Below are 18,182 nucleotides of genomic sequence, written 5' to 3' on the forward strand. Positions count from 1 at the left end.
ACCACGGCTCGAGCCGAACTCTGGCTCTCGAGCCGAACTCTGGCTACATGGGTACCGTAATAATAACATAATGAATAGCGGCAGGTGCTAAAGTACCTAATAAAGATATTTAAAATAAAAAACTATTAGTAAAGCTGCATTTAAACCAAAGTTATCAAAAAAAATTTATTTTTCCGTCCTTATAGATTCTATTAGATTGAATATGGAACTTTACAAACGCATATCAAACGTGTATGATAAGTTATGTTCAATCTAATAGAATCTATTAGGACAGAGAAAAGAAAATTTTATTGGTGTAAACTTTATTAAGGTAACTTTGGTGTAAACGCAGCTTAAAACGTTCATTTTTTAAAACCTGAAATGGTTATTAATATTTATTTATTGAAATTATCAAAATTTAAATTAATTTCATTGAAAATAAAAAACTGTGAACTAATAACTTTGTATTGAATGGAAATATTTTCTTTGCGCGGATCTTACTACATCAATATGGGAAACATCGACTATCGAATTATCGTGAACCATCAAACATCAACCATCGACTTTCAAGCTTCGACTGCAAAATTACGATTACGATATTTCTGAAATTGAAATTGAAACTGTTATTGTTTGTGTTATTGTGTTGTGTATTGACAGGAACAACAGCATTGTTTTATGGTAAATTCTCTCGTTTTCAATTGGTAAATCAATACATTTATGTGCTATTCTTCCAATTTTTATGTTAATGGTTGAATCTATATCTAATTCGGCTTTTATAATGTATATTTGTTGTGTGGAAATCACATACTTTTGTCGATTTGTTATCCTAACCTTCATATAATTTAGAAGTGTAATCATTTTATTATTTCGTACTACTTTCACTCTTTAAACTATCATGAAAAAGTTATTATTTATTCTAATATAAAATTTCAAAATAGCATTATTTACTCGTTCAAGAATTTTGGTTTATTCAAGACATTACTGGCAAACTTGACCACTTGTAAAAAGTACACCTTTCATTTTGCACACTAAGTGCCGGTTGCACAACAGCCGGTTAAATTTTAACCGTGATTAATTCCACGAGAACCAATCAGAGATGCTGTCTTTTCAAAAACGCCTTCTCTGATTGGTTCTTGTGAAATTAATCACGGTTAAAATTTAACCGGCTGTTGTGCAACCGGGCCTAAGATTGCAAATAGAGGTAGAAACATATTTGAAGCGTTTGAAAAATATTTTGAGGATTAGATCAATTATTTTATAAGTAATCACACAAGCTCACTGTGATTTAAGGATTCTTAAGAGCTAAGGATTTCTTATCTCATCAAGTTAAGCATCAGGATTGTTGAAGGGCAAACTATATTAAATATTTAATAAAACTTTTCACTTGAAAGTTTTATTAAATACGATAGTAATAATAATAGTGAAAACAAGATGGATAACCAACAATGAATTTAAGTTATATTTAATTCAATATATCAAGGTGTTGAGTAAATTTGGTTCAACTCATGTATTGAGTTGTATTAACTTGATGTACAAGCTCAGCTCATGCTCAGCGCAAAAACCGTTTTTTTCTAAAGCAAAAGAGAAAATAAATTTGATGAAAGGTGAGTTGGCACTGGACGTGCGATTTAGCCATAAATTCTTTCACCAGCTCACAATTGAGTTAGAGTACGGTTTCCAATATATACAAATAAATATTGATTTATGTAATAGTTGTTTTCTTTTCTAGACTGTTCCGTGAAGAAGCAATGAGTCTCTGAAGTTTGTTTACAGAAGTAATATTATTCAAGAAACTGAATCAAAATGAAAGAAGTTGAAGTTAAACATTCAAATTTACGGGATCGTCTTGAAGAAATTGTATCTGAAAGTAAGTATTGTTACACTTTTTTACTATCCTTGCCCTATTACCATAAGGAAAGTATTGCTTTCCAAAAAATATACGTTTTAAGGTCTCCTGAGCCTGAGTCCAAAAAAGTGGTTTTTGGGTATTGGTCTGTATGTGTGTGTCTTTGTACACGATATCTCATCTCCCAATTGACGGAATCACTTGAAATTTGGAACTTAAGATCCTTACACTATAAGGATCCGACACAAACAATTTCGATCAAATGCAATTCAAGATGGCGACGAAAATGATGTCAAAAACAGGGGTTTTCGCGATCTTCTCGAATACGGCTGCAACGATTTTGATAAAATTTATACCTAAAAATAGTCATTGATAAGCTCTATCAACTGCCACAAGTCCCATATCTGTAAAAATTTTAGGAGCTCCGCCTCATCTATGCAAAGTTTGATTTTAGGTTCCCAATTATCAAGCTTCAGATACAATTTAAACAAAAAAATTCAAATGGAAAAGATTGAGCATGAAAATCTCTACAATTAATGTTTAGTAACATTTTCACCTAAAATTGAAAATAAGCTCGAAATACCAGAAAATATGATTATTCAAATGCAAACTGTTGGCAACTGTTGATTCTATTAAATCATTCACTATAAAGAGATAGCAGATCTCGTGTCCAGATTTATTCTCCTGTCACCAGCTGGCTCAGTTCTTTGAATAGTAGTCTTGAGATGCGCGTGAACACTAGCGTCAGGTGATCAATTTTCATAACAGCAAGGAAAGTTGTGTGAGTGCGCCACACCAGATTTTCATTCATGGTTTGATTCTTGGTTTGAAAATTGTTCAAACACTTTTCAACTGCTTGTACAATCTATATAGTGAGGTACACGTTATAATGGCAGTGGATAAAGATAGAGGAATAGCGATGCCAATTCTCTGCATTAATTAATTATATTTCTACACTGTCAAAAACATTATTGGCATTGTTGTGGACCTAGAAAAGGATAGTACCACCGACTTTGTCGAATGATAGACAAGGATAGCAACACCAAATTTGATTAAATACTGTCATTATAACGTGGACCTCACTATAGGTGCAATGCCATAGCGACGACTCGAGCCGCGCCGCTCATCAAGAGTCTTCATTAAGGAATTGCGACTTTACATGAAATGTATTATAGCATGTACGGTTGGCTCCATGGACGCGCTATTGAGATAAGATAAGTTTAGATCCATGCATCTGCTACTCCCTATATAAGGGTCAAAACATATAGAGGAGAGGAGAAGGTAGCCAAGAGTTTTGGAAAGTAATTCATGTATTCAAAATTTGTGTGAAATGTGTTGAAACGTTGCGAAGCAGAGAAGGTAGAGTAAAGCTGGGACACTTATAGTCCGAACAAAATTACTTTTGACTTGGAGGGACATGCGCAGCAGAGAAAGGTAGGGACACAATGGCGCGATGTTGCCGTTCTAAATCGGCCAGCGCTCTCCAATTTCCAGTGAGAGCTTAAGTGCTACACATACGAAGTTTCCTGTCTGAAATCACTGAGTCGACAAATTGGCAACTGCGCTGCTACCCATCACTGTAATAGGCTGATCTCCCTCCATTTCTCTGCGCCGCAGATTCCTCCAAGTCAAAAGTAGTTTTGCACGGACTATAGATGTCTGCATTACATTTCAACAATCTCTGCTACCCTTCACTCTCGCCGTTCCTCTAAGTTTTGACGCTAAGGGCAACCGTCCACCACTGGAACCGTATTCAACCGATCCGTTCGGCCGTTGGATCGGACAAATCTGCCGGCCGTTAATTCGGCCGTATATGGTCGTCCATTGGAACCTTCTACGTCAGTCTAGTTGCCAATTATTGAATTCACTACTATCATAGCCACCAAAATTTTTCATAAACAATGATTATATTGAAATTTTGAAAATTCACAAAATTTATATTGAAACAAATATCCACTAAATTAGTTATTCATTACAATAATCTTGCCAATATTATTGAATTAACTACTATCATAGCCATCAAAATTGTTCATAAACAATGATTATATTGAGCTTTTGAAAATTCACAAAATTTATATTGAAACAAATATCCACTAAATTAGTTATTCATTACAATAATCTTGCCAATATTATTGAATTAACTACTATCATAGCCACCAAAATTGTTTGTAAACAATGATTATATTGAGCTTTTGAAAATTCACAAAATTTATATTGAAACAAATATCCACTAAATTAGTTATTCATTACAATAATCTTACCTTCAACAAAAAACCACTAAATTATTTACGGTAATAATGAATACGCTATCATTGTTCACAAATTCCTTTGAACATCACAACGATGATATCTTTTGTCTCACATATCCCACAATGGAACATGCTCTTGAACCAAACTTATCAACTTTTCATTGTCCATAGTTACAACTTTATAAAACAAAACAACTTCAAAAAACAAAAATACAAGACTGTGAAACAATTTCAGGTTAGGAACACTTTGTTGTCTCAGTTTGACTAGTTAGTTCGGCCGGATAAAGCCGGAAAATCCCATTCAATTCGGGTAGAAAAAATGATCGGCCGGAGACGGCCGTATGAACCTATTGCTACGGACGAGCATCTATTCCTTTCTTTGTTGGGGGATCGTTCGGTAGTTTTCGGCCGATGCTAGTTCGGACGAAAACAGATCTTGTGGACGGCCCACCTAAAGGTCTCTTCATATTAGGCTACGCTGAAATACATCTTCAAAAGGTTTAGCCGTCCTTTTCATATCAGCGTAGTGTAGCTTTTAATGTTGGGAGATAGGACGGCTACATCTTTCGAAGATGTATTTCAGCGAAGTGTTATGAGAGAGACCTCAAAGGTGACCACTTGAGGAGCCCACTCCTCCAATCATCGTTTATGAGCTTGAAAATCTCTTCTAGGGGCCTGTTTCAGAAAGGTACAAGTAGGTTACAAGTCTTGTTGCCAACCATGGTTTTGGAGAACAGCTGATTACAAGCGTTTCACAAAAGCAGAATTATAAACTTGTAGTTACAATGAATTTCTACAAGTTTACAAGTGATTTGCTTGTTACGAACAAGTGTTTCACAAAGATTTTCGTTGTAGCCAACAATTTTTGTCGAAATTACTTGTTCGTAACTAAGGAATTTCTACCAAAGTGGAAAGTTATGTAAAGGATTTACAAGTGATCATTAAAATAATTTTAATTATTCAATAGATATTTTTTATAATCAAAAATGCCCTATATTCCTCTATAATTCATTATTTTGGAAATACATGCATTAGGAAATTAAATTTAATGAATTTCCAAAATAGTCATTAATGTGTTACCTCATAGGTTATGTGTTCTATAGTATCATAGCCACCTCTAATACAAGGCCGCGGCCTACGATATTGCAACGTCGCAGTCTAGGCCTACAATCTAATACATGATTGGTGAAAAAGATCAGCTGGTATTTTAAAAACTCTTTTTCACCAATCATGTATTAGATTCTAGGCCTACTCTGCGACGTTGCAATATCGTAGGCCGCGGCCTTGTATTAGAGGAGGCTATGATAGTATAATATATATATATATATATATATATATATATATAGTACGTATAATGTGTAGGCTACAAATTCAGCAATCAATGAAGTAGACTGTACAAAAACATTATATTGCTTTTAAATATTTTCAAAGTAATTATTAAAAAGCACAAGTAATAACCCTTTTTGAAGGATGAAAAAGGAAATTATCATGAAAATAGGTTATGTTTACTATTGAAGTACTTGTAGACTTGTAAAATTGTAAACTTGTAGATCATAAATTTTTGAGAAACGTGAGTACTTGTAAACTTGTAACTACAAGTACTTGTGCGTAACCATGGTTGGTAACAATACTTGTACCTTTGTGAAATAAGCCCCCGGTGGTTTGAAACCCACTTACAGAGATCCATTCAACTTTATTCATCATCATCCGTTCCATTACCCACGCACAAGCCTGGAGCTCATGTGGGCATCAATCTCCGAGGAGACATCAATTATTATCAATACCCACTTCCAGCAAACAGGCTTCTTCTTGTTGGGTAATAAGTTTTAGGGTCAAAACATAGTGAAGCCGTGAAGGTAGAGGGTATCAGTGAAGATAGCTGAGACTTTTTGTGTAGTTGAGAAGTTGATATTTTGGTAATTATTCATATTGAATGAGAAAGACTAAGAAATTGTCAAAAACCACAGATTTGACACAGAAATCTGTGGTTTTTGACAATTTCTTAGTCTTTTTCATTCAGTAGCTGAGACTGTTGAAAAATAATGCATGTATTTCAAGTGTGTCAGCTGTCAGAACTTAGTGGAGCGGCGAAGGTAGGGTAGCAGGTAAAAGGAAAAGGAGGCATTACATGATAAATGATACATTTTATTATGAAGTTGATACGCTATTTAAACACTCAGCTACCTTCTCCAGGATACTCGCAGCTCCATTATGTTTTTGAGCTCATAATGTGATATTATAGTTTTTGTTGCTAATAAAATGATTCTAATTATGACACTTGTGCATCAGTTGAAATAAAAATCTTCTCAGAATTTCAACTTGATTAATTATTGCATCTTTTGCAGGATCAGAAACTGGCGAATGGAGAGTTATTGGACAAGAACAAGATGGCGCACTGTTGCTTTGCTGGATGTCGGCTGAAACGTCCTATTCCGAAATTGGTGTCTTTGATTCTGACAACAATTCATATACTGTGAGTCTATGTAGTTGATCACTCGTGATTTGCATGTGAGTAAACTATACTCCATTGGCCATTCTCACACTTACCGTTTCCTTCAAGATATGAAGCTCTCCGATTGGCTGATACGACAACCTAATCAGCCAATCGGAGACATTGGCGCCATTTCACCAAACTGCTGGGGGGGTGGGCAAAAAGCAAGAGGTATGAGGTGGGGGAAGGAATACCCCCAAAAGGATAGAGGGTCCTGGGTTTTTCCCCATAAATATTACATCCAAGATGCTATATGCTTCATTTTTTCCAGTTTTATACAAATGAGGTTGAATTATCAATACACACATTATACATTATCAGTTATTAGTAGTTCTGTGAACAGTAGACCTCACGCAGTATTCTCATCCACAAGTACCAGATGTCAACTTTTTTAAATGTTAACAAACTCAGTTCACGTTCATGAAATATTTATTAGAAATATAGGCCTACAGAGAGGCCCAAAAGTAGGAATACACTGAAACAGATTTCTTAAAAATCATGGAAACAGATAAATTTTTCTTTTACAATAACAATTTCAACAATATCATTGGGGATCATATTCTAATTGGAAAATAACTTTCAGTTAGAAAGCTAAAGAAACATTGAGCTGGTTCCATAATTCTCACCAACTCTGTACATACATTTTCGATTGTTTGATTGTGCCCTTTCACTCACTGTGACATCTTGCAACTTGTTAATTCTCACGTTGAAATTTATGCAATAACTCACTTATTTTGCCCTGATCAATAATTGTACCCATTCTATATTTAAGCTTCAACTATACCACAAAGAAAAATATATTCTTTATTACTCCGTACCCGTAGCCATACTTTCAAGGCAATTTTGCTACATTGTTGATACTGTGGAAGGAATTATACCACTGCTGTTTAAAAAAGTATTAAATCAGTATGCGATTCTAAGGATTCGTGTGGATAGACCCGCATTTTCATTATTTATCTGATCCTTGGGTGGCTTAGGCCCCCCTCTGTCCCCCCTAAATGGCGCCCCTGATCGGAGAGCTTCTGTCCTGTTGTGTCGTGCCGTGTCGTCGAAGAACCGGTAAGTGTAAAAACGGCCATTGTCAAAAAGAAGAGACTTATCAAAATATGATTGTCACTCAGTTTGACTCTTTCATTGACCTTTATTGGATAGTGCTTGATATGAACATAATAATGTGCACATTTTCGGAAATATTTACCTATATTATTCAGCCTGTCAAACCTCGCGATCTGTATTTTATACATTCCCTCATTACATATTTAGAGCTGTCATTCACAACTATGTGTTAGAATTTGGGTTGGTGTTCAACACAATTAACCAGTCAAACTTATCATTGAAACTTTTTATTAAAATTTCTACATTCCAAATTGCCTTTTCCGCACTCAGATTGAATGATTCAAGGCGCTTAAAATCTGTTGAAAATATTTGATTTTACATTTTTCATCATATTTAGTAGTAGTTGAAAGTATTTCACCTATTATCTCTCTGTTACCTAGTTCTTTATCGAATGGTCTAGGGTCTCACAATCTTAATATACAATAAATAAATGGTGGATTTCATATTCTTGACATTATATTCAGTTGAAGGAATTCCACCCATTTTTATGGTGAAAAAAGTTCACTATAAATTTATTACTGTCACGATGCTACGAACTCCATAATCTTTATGGACATCTACTACAATATCATCTTGACATATACACTGAAAGTTCTCAGAGAAAGATGAGAAAAGTTAAAAAAATCATTGAACATTTTTAATGATAATTTGAATGTAAAAATTCACAGAATAATATCATTAATATTCATGTCTCATAATGCTATTGTCATTTACAGGTTCTCTATAAATTCGATACGGTGAGGAATGTGATACAAGCATCTGTAAATTTGAATAGAACTTTGCTAGGTGAGTATATCAGTTTTTAATACTTTTCTCACATCAATTTATTTTTCTCATCAACTATTTAGTAAGTTTGAACTAGCAGTTTAGCAAAATAGTTTCCAAGAGCCACCATATGCACCACGATATAGTCGCATTCATGTGTTTAATTCCGGGTTTAGAAGATGAGCTGACTTATCTTCGTTTTAAGTGAGCCTAAAATGGGCCTACAATGTTTATAGTCTGTAAAACAAGTTGAGACTTGGCCCTCCATCCAAAGAAATTACAGGGTTGCCAAATCGTGTAAAATTGCAACTTTCTTAAATTTCAAATTCAATGTCAGAATTGGATGTAGAATATCATCTGACCTATAGTTATTTTTAATTAATGATTATATGCTCGTCAATGTCGAGACATTTCGATTAGAAAACATGAAATTTTCGACATGCTGGAAACTTTTTTGTTTCGAAAGATAAGTGGGTGGTGAAAGCGAGAAAGTTTCTCAGAAATAATTGAAATTATTTTTTTAATTGTCAAAAGTAATTGGAAAATCGCATTTTGGTCTCCAACCAACCAACCAACCAGGATTTGGCAACCCTGTAATTTCATCGGATGGAGGGCCAAGTCTCAACTTGTTTTACATAAACTATAGTATAGTGTCGATTCTTCATCATTCCAATAAAATGTCTATTCTTCAACTTCAACCATCTCTTGTTATGTCTTATCATAGAGAAAAAATAGCATAATAAGATTTGCCATTGTATAGTGCGTTTATGTTCCAAATTCCACTGTTAACTCAAGCTGACAGTCCTAGTAGCTATTTATTTTTTGTGAAGCTATGTGACGCTCGTAATCTCTCATACTGTGCCGTTTGTACACTATCACCCGGCTAAAACAGTAATAATAGACAGTAGTCGGCAGTAATCGGCTTGAGTTAACTTGAAATTCGGAACATAAACGAACCATACCATGGGATATCATCTTCTTGTGCTATCTCTTCTCTATGGTCTTACTGTAACTGTACTGAGATTTTCTGTTATCCGGTATCAAGCTCAACTAATTGTAATTGAATTATTTCAATGGATACCATGGAATCATTTTTCTGGTGATGGTTTCTTGATTCATTCCGAGCTGCTATGTATTAACACACTTTTTTATATGTATTTAAACACGACATGCAGTCAAATATTAAGTAAATAGTTGAAAACTTTTACCTACTGACTGAAGTACTTTCGATCGTCTAGCGATCATTTTCAACAGTGAAAATGATCGCTAGACGACCAAAAGTACTTCAGTCAGTAGATAAAAATTTTTAATTATTCACTTAATATTTGACTGCATGTCGTGTTTAAATACATAGAAAGAAGAGTATCATTTTTCTTTTTCATCCAACAGTTGCTTTTGTGAAAAGACTTATCTACTTGCATTTTTAATATTAGCATTTTAGTAATTGATTTTCTAGAATTTCCTCCTGTTTGAGGAGATTGATTAAGAAAGAATTTAATTTTTTTTTCATAAGTTCCTTCAATTTAAAGGTTGAGATATATTAATTCATTATGTTAACTTCAACCAATGAAGTAATGAATAATATCAATATATTGACTGTTAAAAAAGTTTGTTGTTGTTAAAAACATTTTTCCTGTTTGCTATCACTGCTTGTTTGTTCATTTTATTGTTCTACGTTAATGTCAAATTCACGTTTCTCTTCTTTTTTTTTTAGTTTTCAGTGTATATGAGAAAGATGATGAGATTGAAAGCAACGAAAAAGAGAAGGAGAATAATAATTTATACAGTTTATTTCTGGCAAGAGTGAACGGAGATGTTGCTGTTGAACTTCATTCCAAGAAACAGAATCAAATAATGGCTCAGTTTTTATACTGGCGAAAGAAATCGCCTGATAAATTTCTGGTTCTGGCACACCAAGAAGGTATTTATTGATTTATTTAATTTGAATACAAGCACAAATATCATAATACAATGATTGGGAGAAGGTTTCCAAGTAAGTATTTATTTTGGCTATTTCATTTGAATACAAGCACAAATTACAAGAATCCTTACTATGGCTAAAAGATTAATTAAATTACATTTTCAAAGTAAATTTGAAAATTTTTTAATGCGTACTGAATTTATATTGTTTGAAGCATATTCATCCATCTCCTGCCTTAAGGTCCGGCCACACAGCGAGCGATCTGCGATCCTATAGGATTTTATATCTATATTTTAGAGGGCGATCCAATATATAGTAATAGAAAGCTACAGGTTCGTAGGCTGCTCTCTGTGTGGCCGGACCCTAAATAATGTCAAGGCCTCATCCAGACCAATGTAGATAGGAAATAACATTGGTTGAGTTCAAAGCCACTGTTCGGTGAGTGAACGATGAGATCGGTGAGTGAACGTGGCTCTGAACAAACCACTGTTTGGTCGTTGAACGATGCATAGACTCACATGTAGCGCTACTGTACTTGGAATTGAAATCGGCCATTGAGGGGACAACCAGGAAGGTAATTACATACTAAAGATCTTGAAGATTTTTGTGATCTATAATATTCAAAAATATATATTATATAATATCTCGCGCTAAAATACCTCAATGAAACCTTTAATTTCAAGTAAGAGCTAGCATTGGGAAGGCATAGGCATTGTGCGTTTAGACCTCTTCAAGGTCTTTGGTCTAACTGATAAGAAAAAACATATCCGGTTCGTTCACTGATCAGTTAATCGTACTTTCCACCGATTGAAAATAACGTAAATAGAGTAGCTGAACGTAAACAGACATGGCTGAATACGAGGTTGTTTACAAATAATGGATTCCATTATAATGTATTTGGGAGCAGAGAAATGCATGATTACATAAATTCAATAACATTTTAAATATTTTACAAAGCATTTAAAACAACTCCAATCACCTGATGGTTTTCCATTTTCATTGATTACAAGAAATAGGTTAAGTTCTAGTTTTGTTTACAAAATATGATTAACAGGGGAAACATCTGTCAGTCATGACTCATGAGCAACCGTTCAGCCACAGAATACACACAAAATGGAAGGTATCAATCTAACCAAGATTTGAGTGCACCAAGACCCATGACTGCATTTTCTTGTTAGAAATTAAAACTACTGCTGTATTACAATGCTACACTTTCTTTCAATATGGCGGATTATGGCGTCAAGATATTAGCCGACTTTTCATTCTGTGGTTCATCTGTGATCAGGTTTTTTACTGAACGTAAAAAAAACCCGATGGAATTGATCAGTGGCTTTGAACTCAACCATTATCTTTACTACTTTGTCGAAAATATGAATTAAAAATTTTCACTATTTTATTTTCATCGAATTTCCTTGGAAATACAGAGTTTTCCACATCTATTTACTTCCTATCCTGTGGAATACATTCTTCTATCACAGCCTTCATAATAACTCCTAAGCCAGCTTACATCTCGTAAGCCTCATCAACTTTCTTGATCTTTAGGAATTTATATAGATAGAAGTCTATTGGTGTATTGTTTTATAGGTTACTTTCCATTCCTTTTCTCTTGTAAAGGGTGTTTCAGAAGTAATGTCGAACATTTCAGGGTATTGTTCCTGGATGATAGAAGACTACAAATGTCGTATTTCAAGTGTCCAAAACTCGGCGGTTATCCTTATAGCTGCCATTTTGTTTTTTCACTTTGGAATTTTTATCTCAAGAACGAAATGTTGTATTGATCTGAAATTTGGCATGAATATTTATGCTAGCCTATAAAGACTCCTATATGATAAAAAATCCCAAGTGAAAAAACAAAATTGCAGCTTTAAGGATAACCGCTGAGTTTTGGACACTTCAAATACGACATTTGTAGTCTCCTATCTTCCAGGACCAATACCCTAAAATGCTCGACACTACTTCTGAAACACTCTGTATAAATATTGTACCCCTATTAAAAGATAAATAGATGAAAAGGATAGATTCTCCAATATTGATTCATATTGATTCATATTGATTTATAGTAATTCAATAATTCCACTCTTTTCTATTGATTTCTAATTCTTGGAATAGATTTACTCAATATTCTATTAATTATTGATATATTTGCTATTGCTTTCTAGTTTTATATGTGCTATATTGACGTATTAATTAAAATATGTAAGCAATATTACAGTATTTAAATTTTTCCTTCTCGTCTGATTTTTCAGCTATTCAAATTTACCAAGTGGAAGGAAGTGATGATGAAAGTGAGGTAAATTTTGTTGCCTAGTTTTTAATCCTTATAGCAATAAATACATTCTAATTTTAGTTGTTGTCTTCAGTAATAACATCAAATAGTTATGCATGCTATCTAGTCTGCTAACATTCTTTCTCCTAAATAACATGGGTTAATTGAAGAGAGGTTCTCATTGCAACCAAGCGTGCAGATGAGAAACAAAATCTGGAAAGATCAATAGGAACATTCACACCGAAAGCGTACACTTGCTATAGTGAGGTCCACGTTATAATGGCAGTGGATAAAGATAGAAGAATAGCGATGCCGATTCTCTGCTTAATTAATAATATTTCTACACTGTCAAAAACATAATTGGCATCGTTGTGGACCTAGAAAAGGATAGTACCACCGGTTATGTCGCTATCATTCGACAAGGATAGCAAAACCAAAGTTGATCAAATACTGTCATTATAACGTATTATAACGTATCTCACTATAGTTGCGTTCAGTGTGAGCAATCACAACGTGTTTCAATAGCTCTTTCCAGATTTTGTTTTTCGGCTCATGCATGATCTGACGTGCACTTTCACATATACGCATTCAATGTGATCACATGTCTTTTGGAAACAAACACATAATTTGGAAGTTAGTGACAAACTAACTTCCTATAGTGTGGTCCACGTTATAATGACAGTGTTTGATTAGCAATGGTATTGCTATCCTTGTCTATCATTCAACAAAGCGGCTAGCGCTATCTCTTTCTCGCTTTGCTCTGTTGCCAGATCGTCTTTTAACAATGTAGAATTAATAATTAACAAAATATTTCAACTTTGTTGAAGTTCTGACACTGTGTTACTTGTAAATATTTGAAAAAACACTTACTTTTGTTGAAGTATTGAGGAATGCATTTCACTCCTGAAGAGGAGCTTCATCAGCCTCCAGAGGCTTACTCCAACAAAAGTAAGTGTTTTTTCAAATATTTACAAGTAACACAGTGTCAGAACTTCAACAAAGTTATTATATAGTGTTTCGTCATGGAAAGCAACTTCAAAATATTTCATATTAATTATGAAATTATTTGAAAATATAATTTATTGCTTGATTAAATATAATTGATTATTTTAAACGAGTATGAACAGTTAATATTACATCAATAAAACTGTATCAGCTACCGTCTATAGAAGACATTGACAGGACAGAGGATCGGCAACGTTGTTCTCCTATCTTTCCTCACTGCCATTATAACGTGGACCTCACTATACATTTGCTCCTACATTAATTTCAATACATTGTGCACATGTTTTGTGCTAGCAGACAGCCGATGGTGTGCGAGTGAGTGGGGCAGTGGAGACGATAGTGGGTGCATTCGCGTGGGGCCAGTGGGACCCCACACACCAGGCGCTCTACCTGATCCACTACCGCAAGCCGTTGCATCGTGTGGAGGGCGAAACTCAACCTGACGAGACTGAATTGGCTCCCACTCTGTCAGCGCTCCAGTTTCACGAGGACATGCCACACGAAACTGTCGTGAGTAGAGCACCATTCTATCTTCAATTTTTAATTTATGAAATTTTTAATCTCTAGTAACTCCGGTAAAGCAACTGATCTCTATATATATATATATATATATATATATAAGATATATATATGTATATAATTATATAAAAGCGAAATGGCACTCAATCACTGACTGACTGACTGACTCACTCACTCGCAGAACTAAAAATCTACCGTACCAAAAACGTTCAAATTTGGTAGGTATGTTCAGTTGGCCCTTTAGAGGCGCACTAAGAACGGATTTGGAAAAATTTCTAAACATACGAGAACAAATGAACAGAAAATGTTCACATTAGTACAGAAGCTCAGCTAGGGTGTAGTAATGTTGTGTTAAAAGGAATTTGCAATAACGTCAAAGATACGCTAAAAAATTGGCGTTTTTCCAGCGTTTTTTTTCTTTTTCTCAGATTTATCGAGAACAAATGAACAGAAATTGTTCAAATTTAGTACAGAAGCTCAGCTAGGGTGTAATAATGTTGTGTTAGAAGGAATTTGCAATAACGCCAAAGATACGCCCAAAATTAGCGGTTTTTTATGTTTTCTCAGTTCTATCATCAAGTAATAGACAGAAAATGTTCAAATTTGGTACAGAGGTTTAGCTAGGGTTTAAAAATTTTGTGATGAGGAGACTTTAATATTTCTTCAAAGATACGCCCAAAATCAGCGTTTTTCCAACGTTTTTCTCAGCTTTTCTGCGTTTCCTCAGTACTTTGACTTTCTGATGGAATGAAGCATGCTCAAATGAAAAATGCAGGCGAACGAAGCGAGCCCGCTGATCTCACTTTTGGACAATCCAGCCGGGGGTGCAGGGGGCGGAGCCCCCTTGCTAGACAGATATGGCGAGCGAAGTGAGCCTGACGGCTACTTAATAATATAATAAAACAAGAATACAAACAGACGAATACAGATGATGGTGTGATCACCACCGAAACTAGTTGTTACAATTTGTATTATTTTATTAATTTTAAAGGGTACTATAATTCTTTTATAAATACAAGAAAGTAGCCCTGAATTCATACATTTCAACTAATAGTGGTTTACCGTTCAGTCCATAAGACTTGTAGCTCTTGTAGCCTCTCCATGAAGGTGCGTCACCTTGTTCATCTAATGACAGTCTCCAATTTCGGACTTTATTATTTTATTTATTTATTTATTTTTATTTTATTATAATTTTTACAAGAAGCACTGAATGGGAGAGAAAAACTAGAATACTCCTTGTACTATTTCTCTCCCAAATTTAGATAATAATTTAAAAGTCCGAAATGAGGTTATGATTCCACTTTTTTGAAATTTAGTTCTTTTTCACTCAAAAAAAATCGCATATCTTACTGCTTCACAGCCGAGGCTGCTCCTCTGCCTAAGGGTATAGGGTATTTTGGTATGAGGGTGTGGCGTTGAGGTGTATGAGGAAAGGTGAACTTTGACAAAGAGTGATGGGTTTAGGGAACGGACGTATGCTCACCCTAAAGTACTCTAAGTCCCGAAACGTGCCACTTAACAGTAATCGTGGGGGCTTTGACCACCCTTCGTGCACTAGGGTCGTGAGGGGGTTCTCGATCGTCTGCTGTACCGTCGCGTCCGCCACGAGCGTCGCGAACCCTATCGACTCGAAGTCCGAAAGCTATCCTTTTCGTCGGGAAGGATCAGCTCTAACTAGCAATTCCACGAGGAAGCAAACCGACTGATCTCCAGGATTGGATATCAGCCACCAACCCGAACACAAGTTTAAAACAGAGCTACAACAGAGCCTCCTATCACGAGAGGAGCTCAAATTCAACCAACTCACCCCATTTCCGATGATCTCTTAGCTGCTTCTTTTTACTTTTTGAGTAGTTGAGAAGTTGATATTGTGGTAATTGTTCATATTGAATGAAAAAGACTAAGAAATTGTCAAAAAACCGCAGATTTATTGATACTTAGAAAGACCGGTTTCGTGTATTACACCATTGTCAATCTCTGATAAACTAAAACTAAATACAAGAGCAGCAGAATTTATACTAGTAGGCGAGTACTGCTATGGTCAAGGGCATGAACGCCTGCCATTGGCCCAGCTAGACATCTCCTCCCACTCAACGTTGTGACAAAATGGCGACTTAAGCAACAGAATCGCCATGACAACAAAATTTACTTCCAGTACAAAATAAGAACCAAGAAAACAAGTGTGAAAGATAATAAAACAAATATGTAAATGGAAAAACTATTGACTAATGTATGCTTACAATTTTATGATAAGACTAAATTCGTAGTGTTGTATTGGTTGAAATGAATCTGGTCATTCAAACTATACTGGGAATTTTCCTTAATTACTCTTGTTATTTCTAAAGCCTCTAGAATATTCAAAGATCTGCCTTTGCTATTAACATGCAGAAACTCAACATTCTCCTTAACTGTGAACTTGTGATTATTTGCTATCAGATGTTCTGCAAACTTAGATTCCCCATTTTGTTTATTCCAATCTCTGATGTGTTCTTTAATTCTAGTTTGAAACTTCTACCAGTTTGACCCACATAACAAGCATTACAATCACCACATTTAAGTTTGTACACCCCACTTTTATCCCAAATATAAATTTTGTCTTTACTCCAGCTAAATAGACTATTTAAAATCGGTTTGGTCTTGAAAGCAACATGAAATCCATTCCTCTTCAATTCCCTACCATCTTATCAGATACAAGGCCTAAATATGGGATTGTTATCCAAGTCTTCTCCTCACAGTTTGAGCCTACAAAGCTAGAATTGATTGAAATTTGCCTATTAATTTTACTCAATAATCTGTCCACAATACTTTCTACCCATTTGTGACTGTCACAATTGATACTTCAATAAATCTGTGGTTTTTTGACAATTTCTTAGTCTTTTTCATTCAATACTTCTTTTCAGCTGTTATCTCAAATAAAGGGGAAAGAGTGGGGATGCGTGTCATAAACACTCCTTCGTTTTACATCAAACTCCAAGATTGCCATGCGTTTTGACTCTCTTTCCTTCGTCAAAAAACAGTTTGTGACAAAATTATGAATTACACACAGACTTTTCATTCAATTTTCCCCCATTCATTCATTTTGTGTGAATCAACTTTTTCATTAATTCATTTTGTGTGTTGAATGTTGCAGTTGAACATACCGCTGAACTTGCCTGGCATGGAGGGAGAGAAGGGTGAAGCGGCTGCAGCAGCTGAGTGTCGTACGTATGAAAACGATGCGGTTCCGCTGAGAGTGCACGACTGCTCACTAGATGTCACCGTGGTGTCCGACTCAAAGTGCATTCTCTGCATTTGTCATCATTACTTGTATCAGGTCAGTCCATTTACCGGGCTCACACATACCGATTTTCGTACGACACTCAGGTGGGTCCATTTACAGTTTTCACACCTACCGATTGTCGTACGACACTCAGGTGGGCTCATTTACAGTTTTCACATCTACCGATTGTCGTACGGCATTCAGGTGGGTTCATTTACAGTTTTCACACCTACCGATTGTCGTACGACACTCAGGTGGGTCATTTACAGTTTTCACACCTACCGATTGTCGTACGACACTCAGGTGGGTCCATTTACCGTTTTCACACCTACCGATATTCGTACGACACTCAGGTGGGTCCATTTACCGTTTTCACACCTACCGATTGTCGTACGACACTCAGGTGGGTCCATTTACAGTTTTCACACCTACCGATTGTCGTACGACACTCAGGTGGGTCATTTACAGTTTTCACACGTACCGATTGTCGTACGACACTCAGGTGGGTTCATTTACAGTTATCACATCTCTCGATTGTCGTACGACACTCAGGTGGGTCTATTTACCGTTTTTACTCCTACCGATATTCGTACGACACTCAGGTGGGTTCATTTACAGTTTTCACACCTACCGATATTCGTACGACACTCAGGTGGGTCCATTTACCGTTTTCACACCTACCGATATTCGTACGACACTCAGGTGGGTCCATTTACCGTTTTCACACCTACCGATATTCGTACGACACTCAGGTGGGTCCATTTAC

At 35.5% G+C, this 18,182-nt stretch overlaps 1 protein-coding gene across 1 annotated transcript in view; it reads left to right on the forward strand.

Annotated features, from left to right (window-relative positions):
- Positions 1–600: 600 nt before the first annotated feature.
- LOC120350081 (protein pigeon-like) overlaps positions 601–18,182 on the forward strand; it is a 62,468-nt gene continuing 44,886 nt past the window's right edge. The window contains exons 1-8 of the mRNA XM_039422234.1: positions 601–657; positions 1,709–1,846; positions 6,420–6,547; positions 8,398–8,467; positions 10,161–10,367; positions 12,614–12,657; positions 13,933–14,148; positions 17,288–17,470. Of these exons, the coding sequence (XP_039278168.1) occupies positions 1,783–1,846; positions 6,420–6,547; positions 8,398–8,467; positions 10,161–10,367; positions 12,614–12,657; positions 13,933–14,148; positions 17,288–17,470 (912 nt within the window). The 5' untranslated portion in view covers positions 601–657; positions 1,709–1,782. The remainder of the gene's footprint in view (positions 658–1,708; positions 1,847–6,419; positions 6,548–8,397; positions 8,468–10,160; positions 10,368–12,613; positions 12,658–13,932; positions 14,149–17,287; positions 17,471–18,182) is intronic.

The sequence above is a fragment of the Nilaparvata lugens genome, chromosome 2 (assembly GCF_014356525.2).
Source record: "Nilaparvata lugens isolate BPH chromosome 2, ASM1435652v1, whole genome shotgun sequence".
Lineage (NCBI taxonomy): Eukaryota > Metazoa > Arthropoda > Insecta > Hemiptera > Delphacidae > Nilaparvata > Nilaparvata lugens.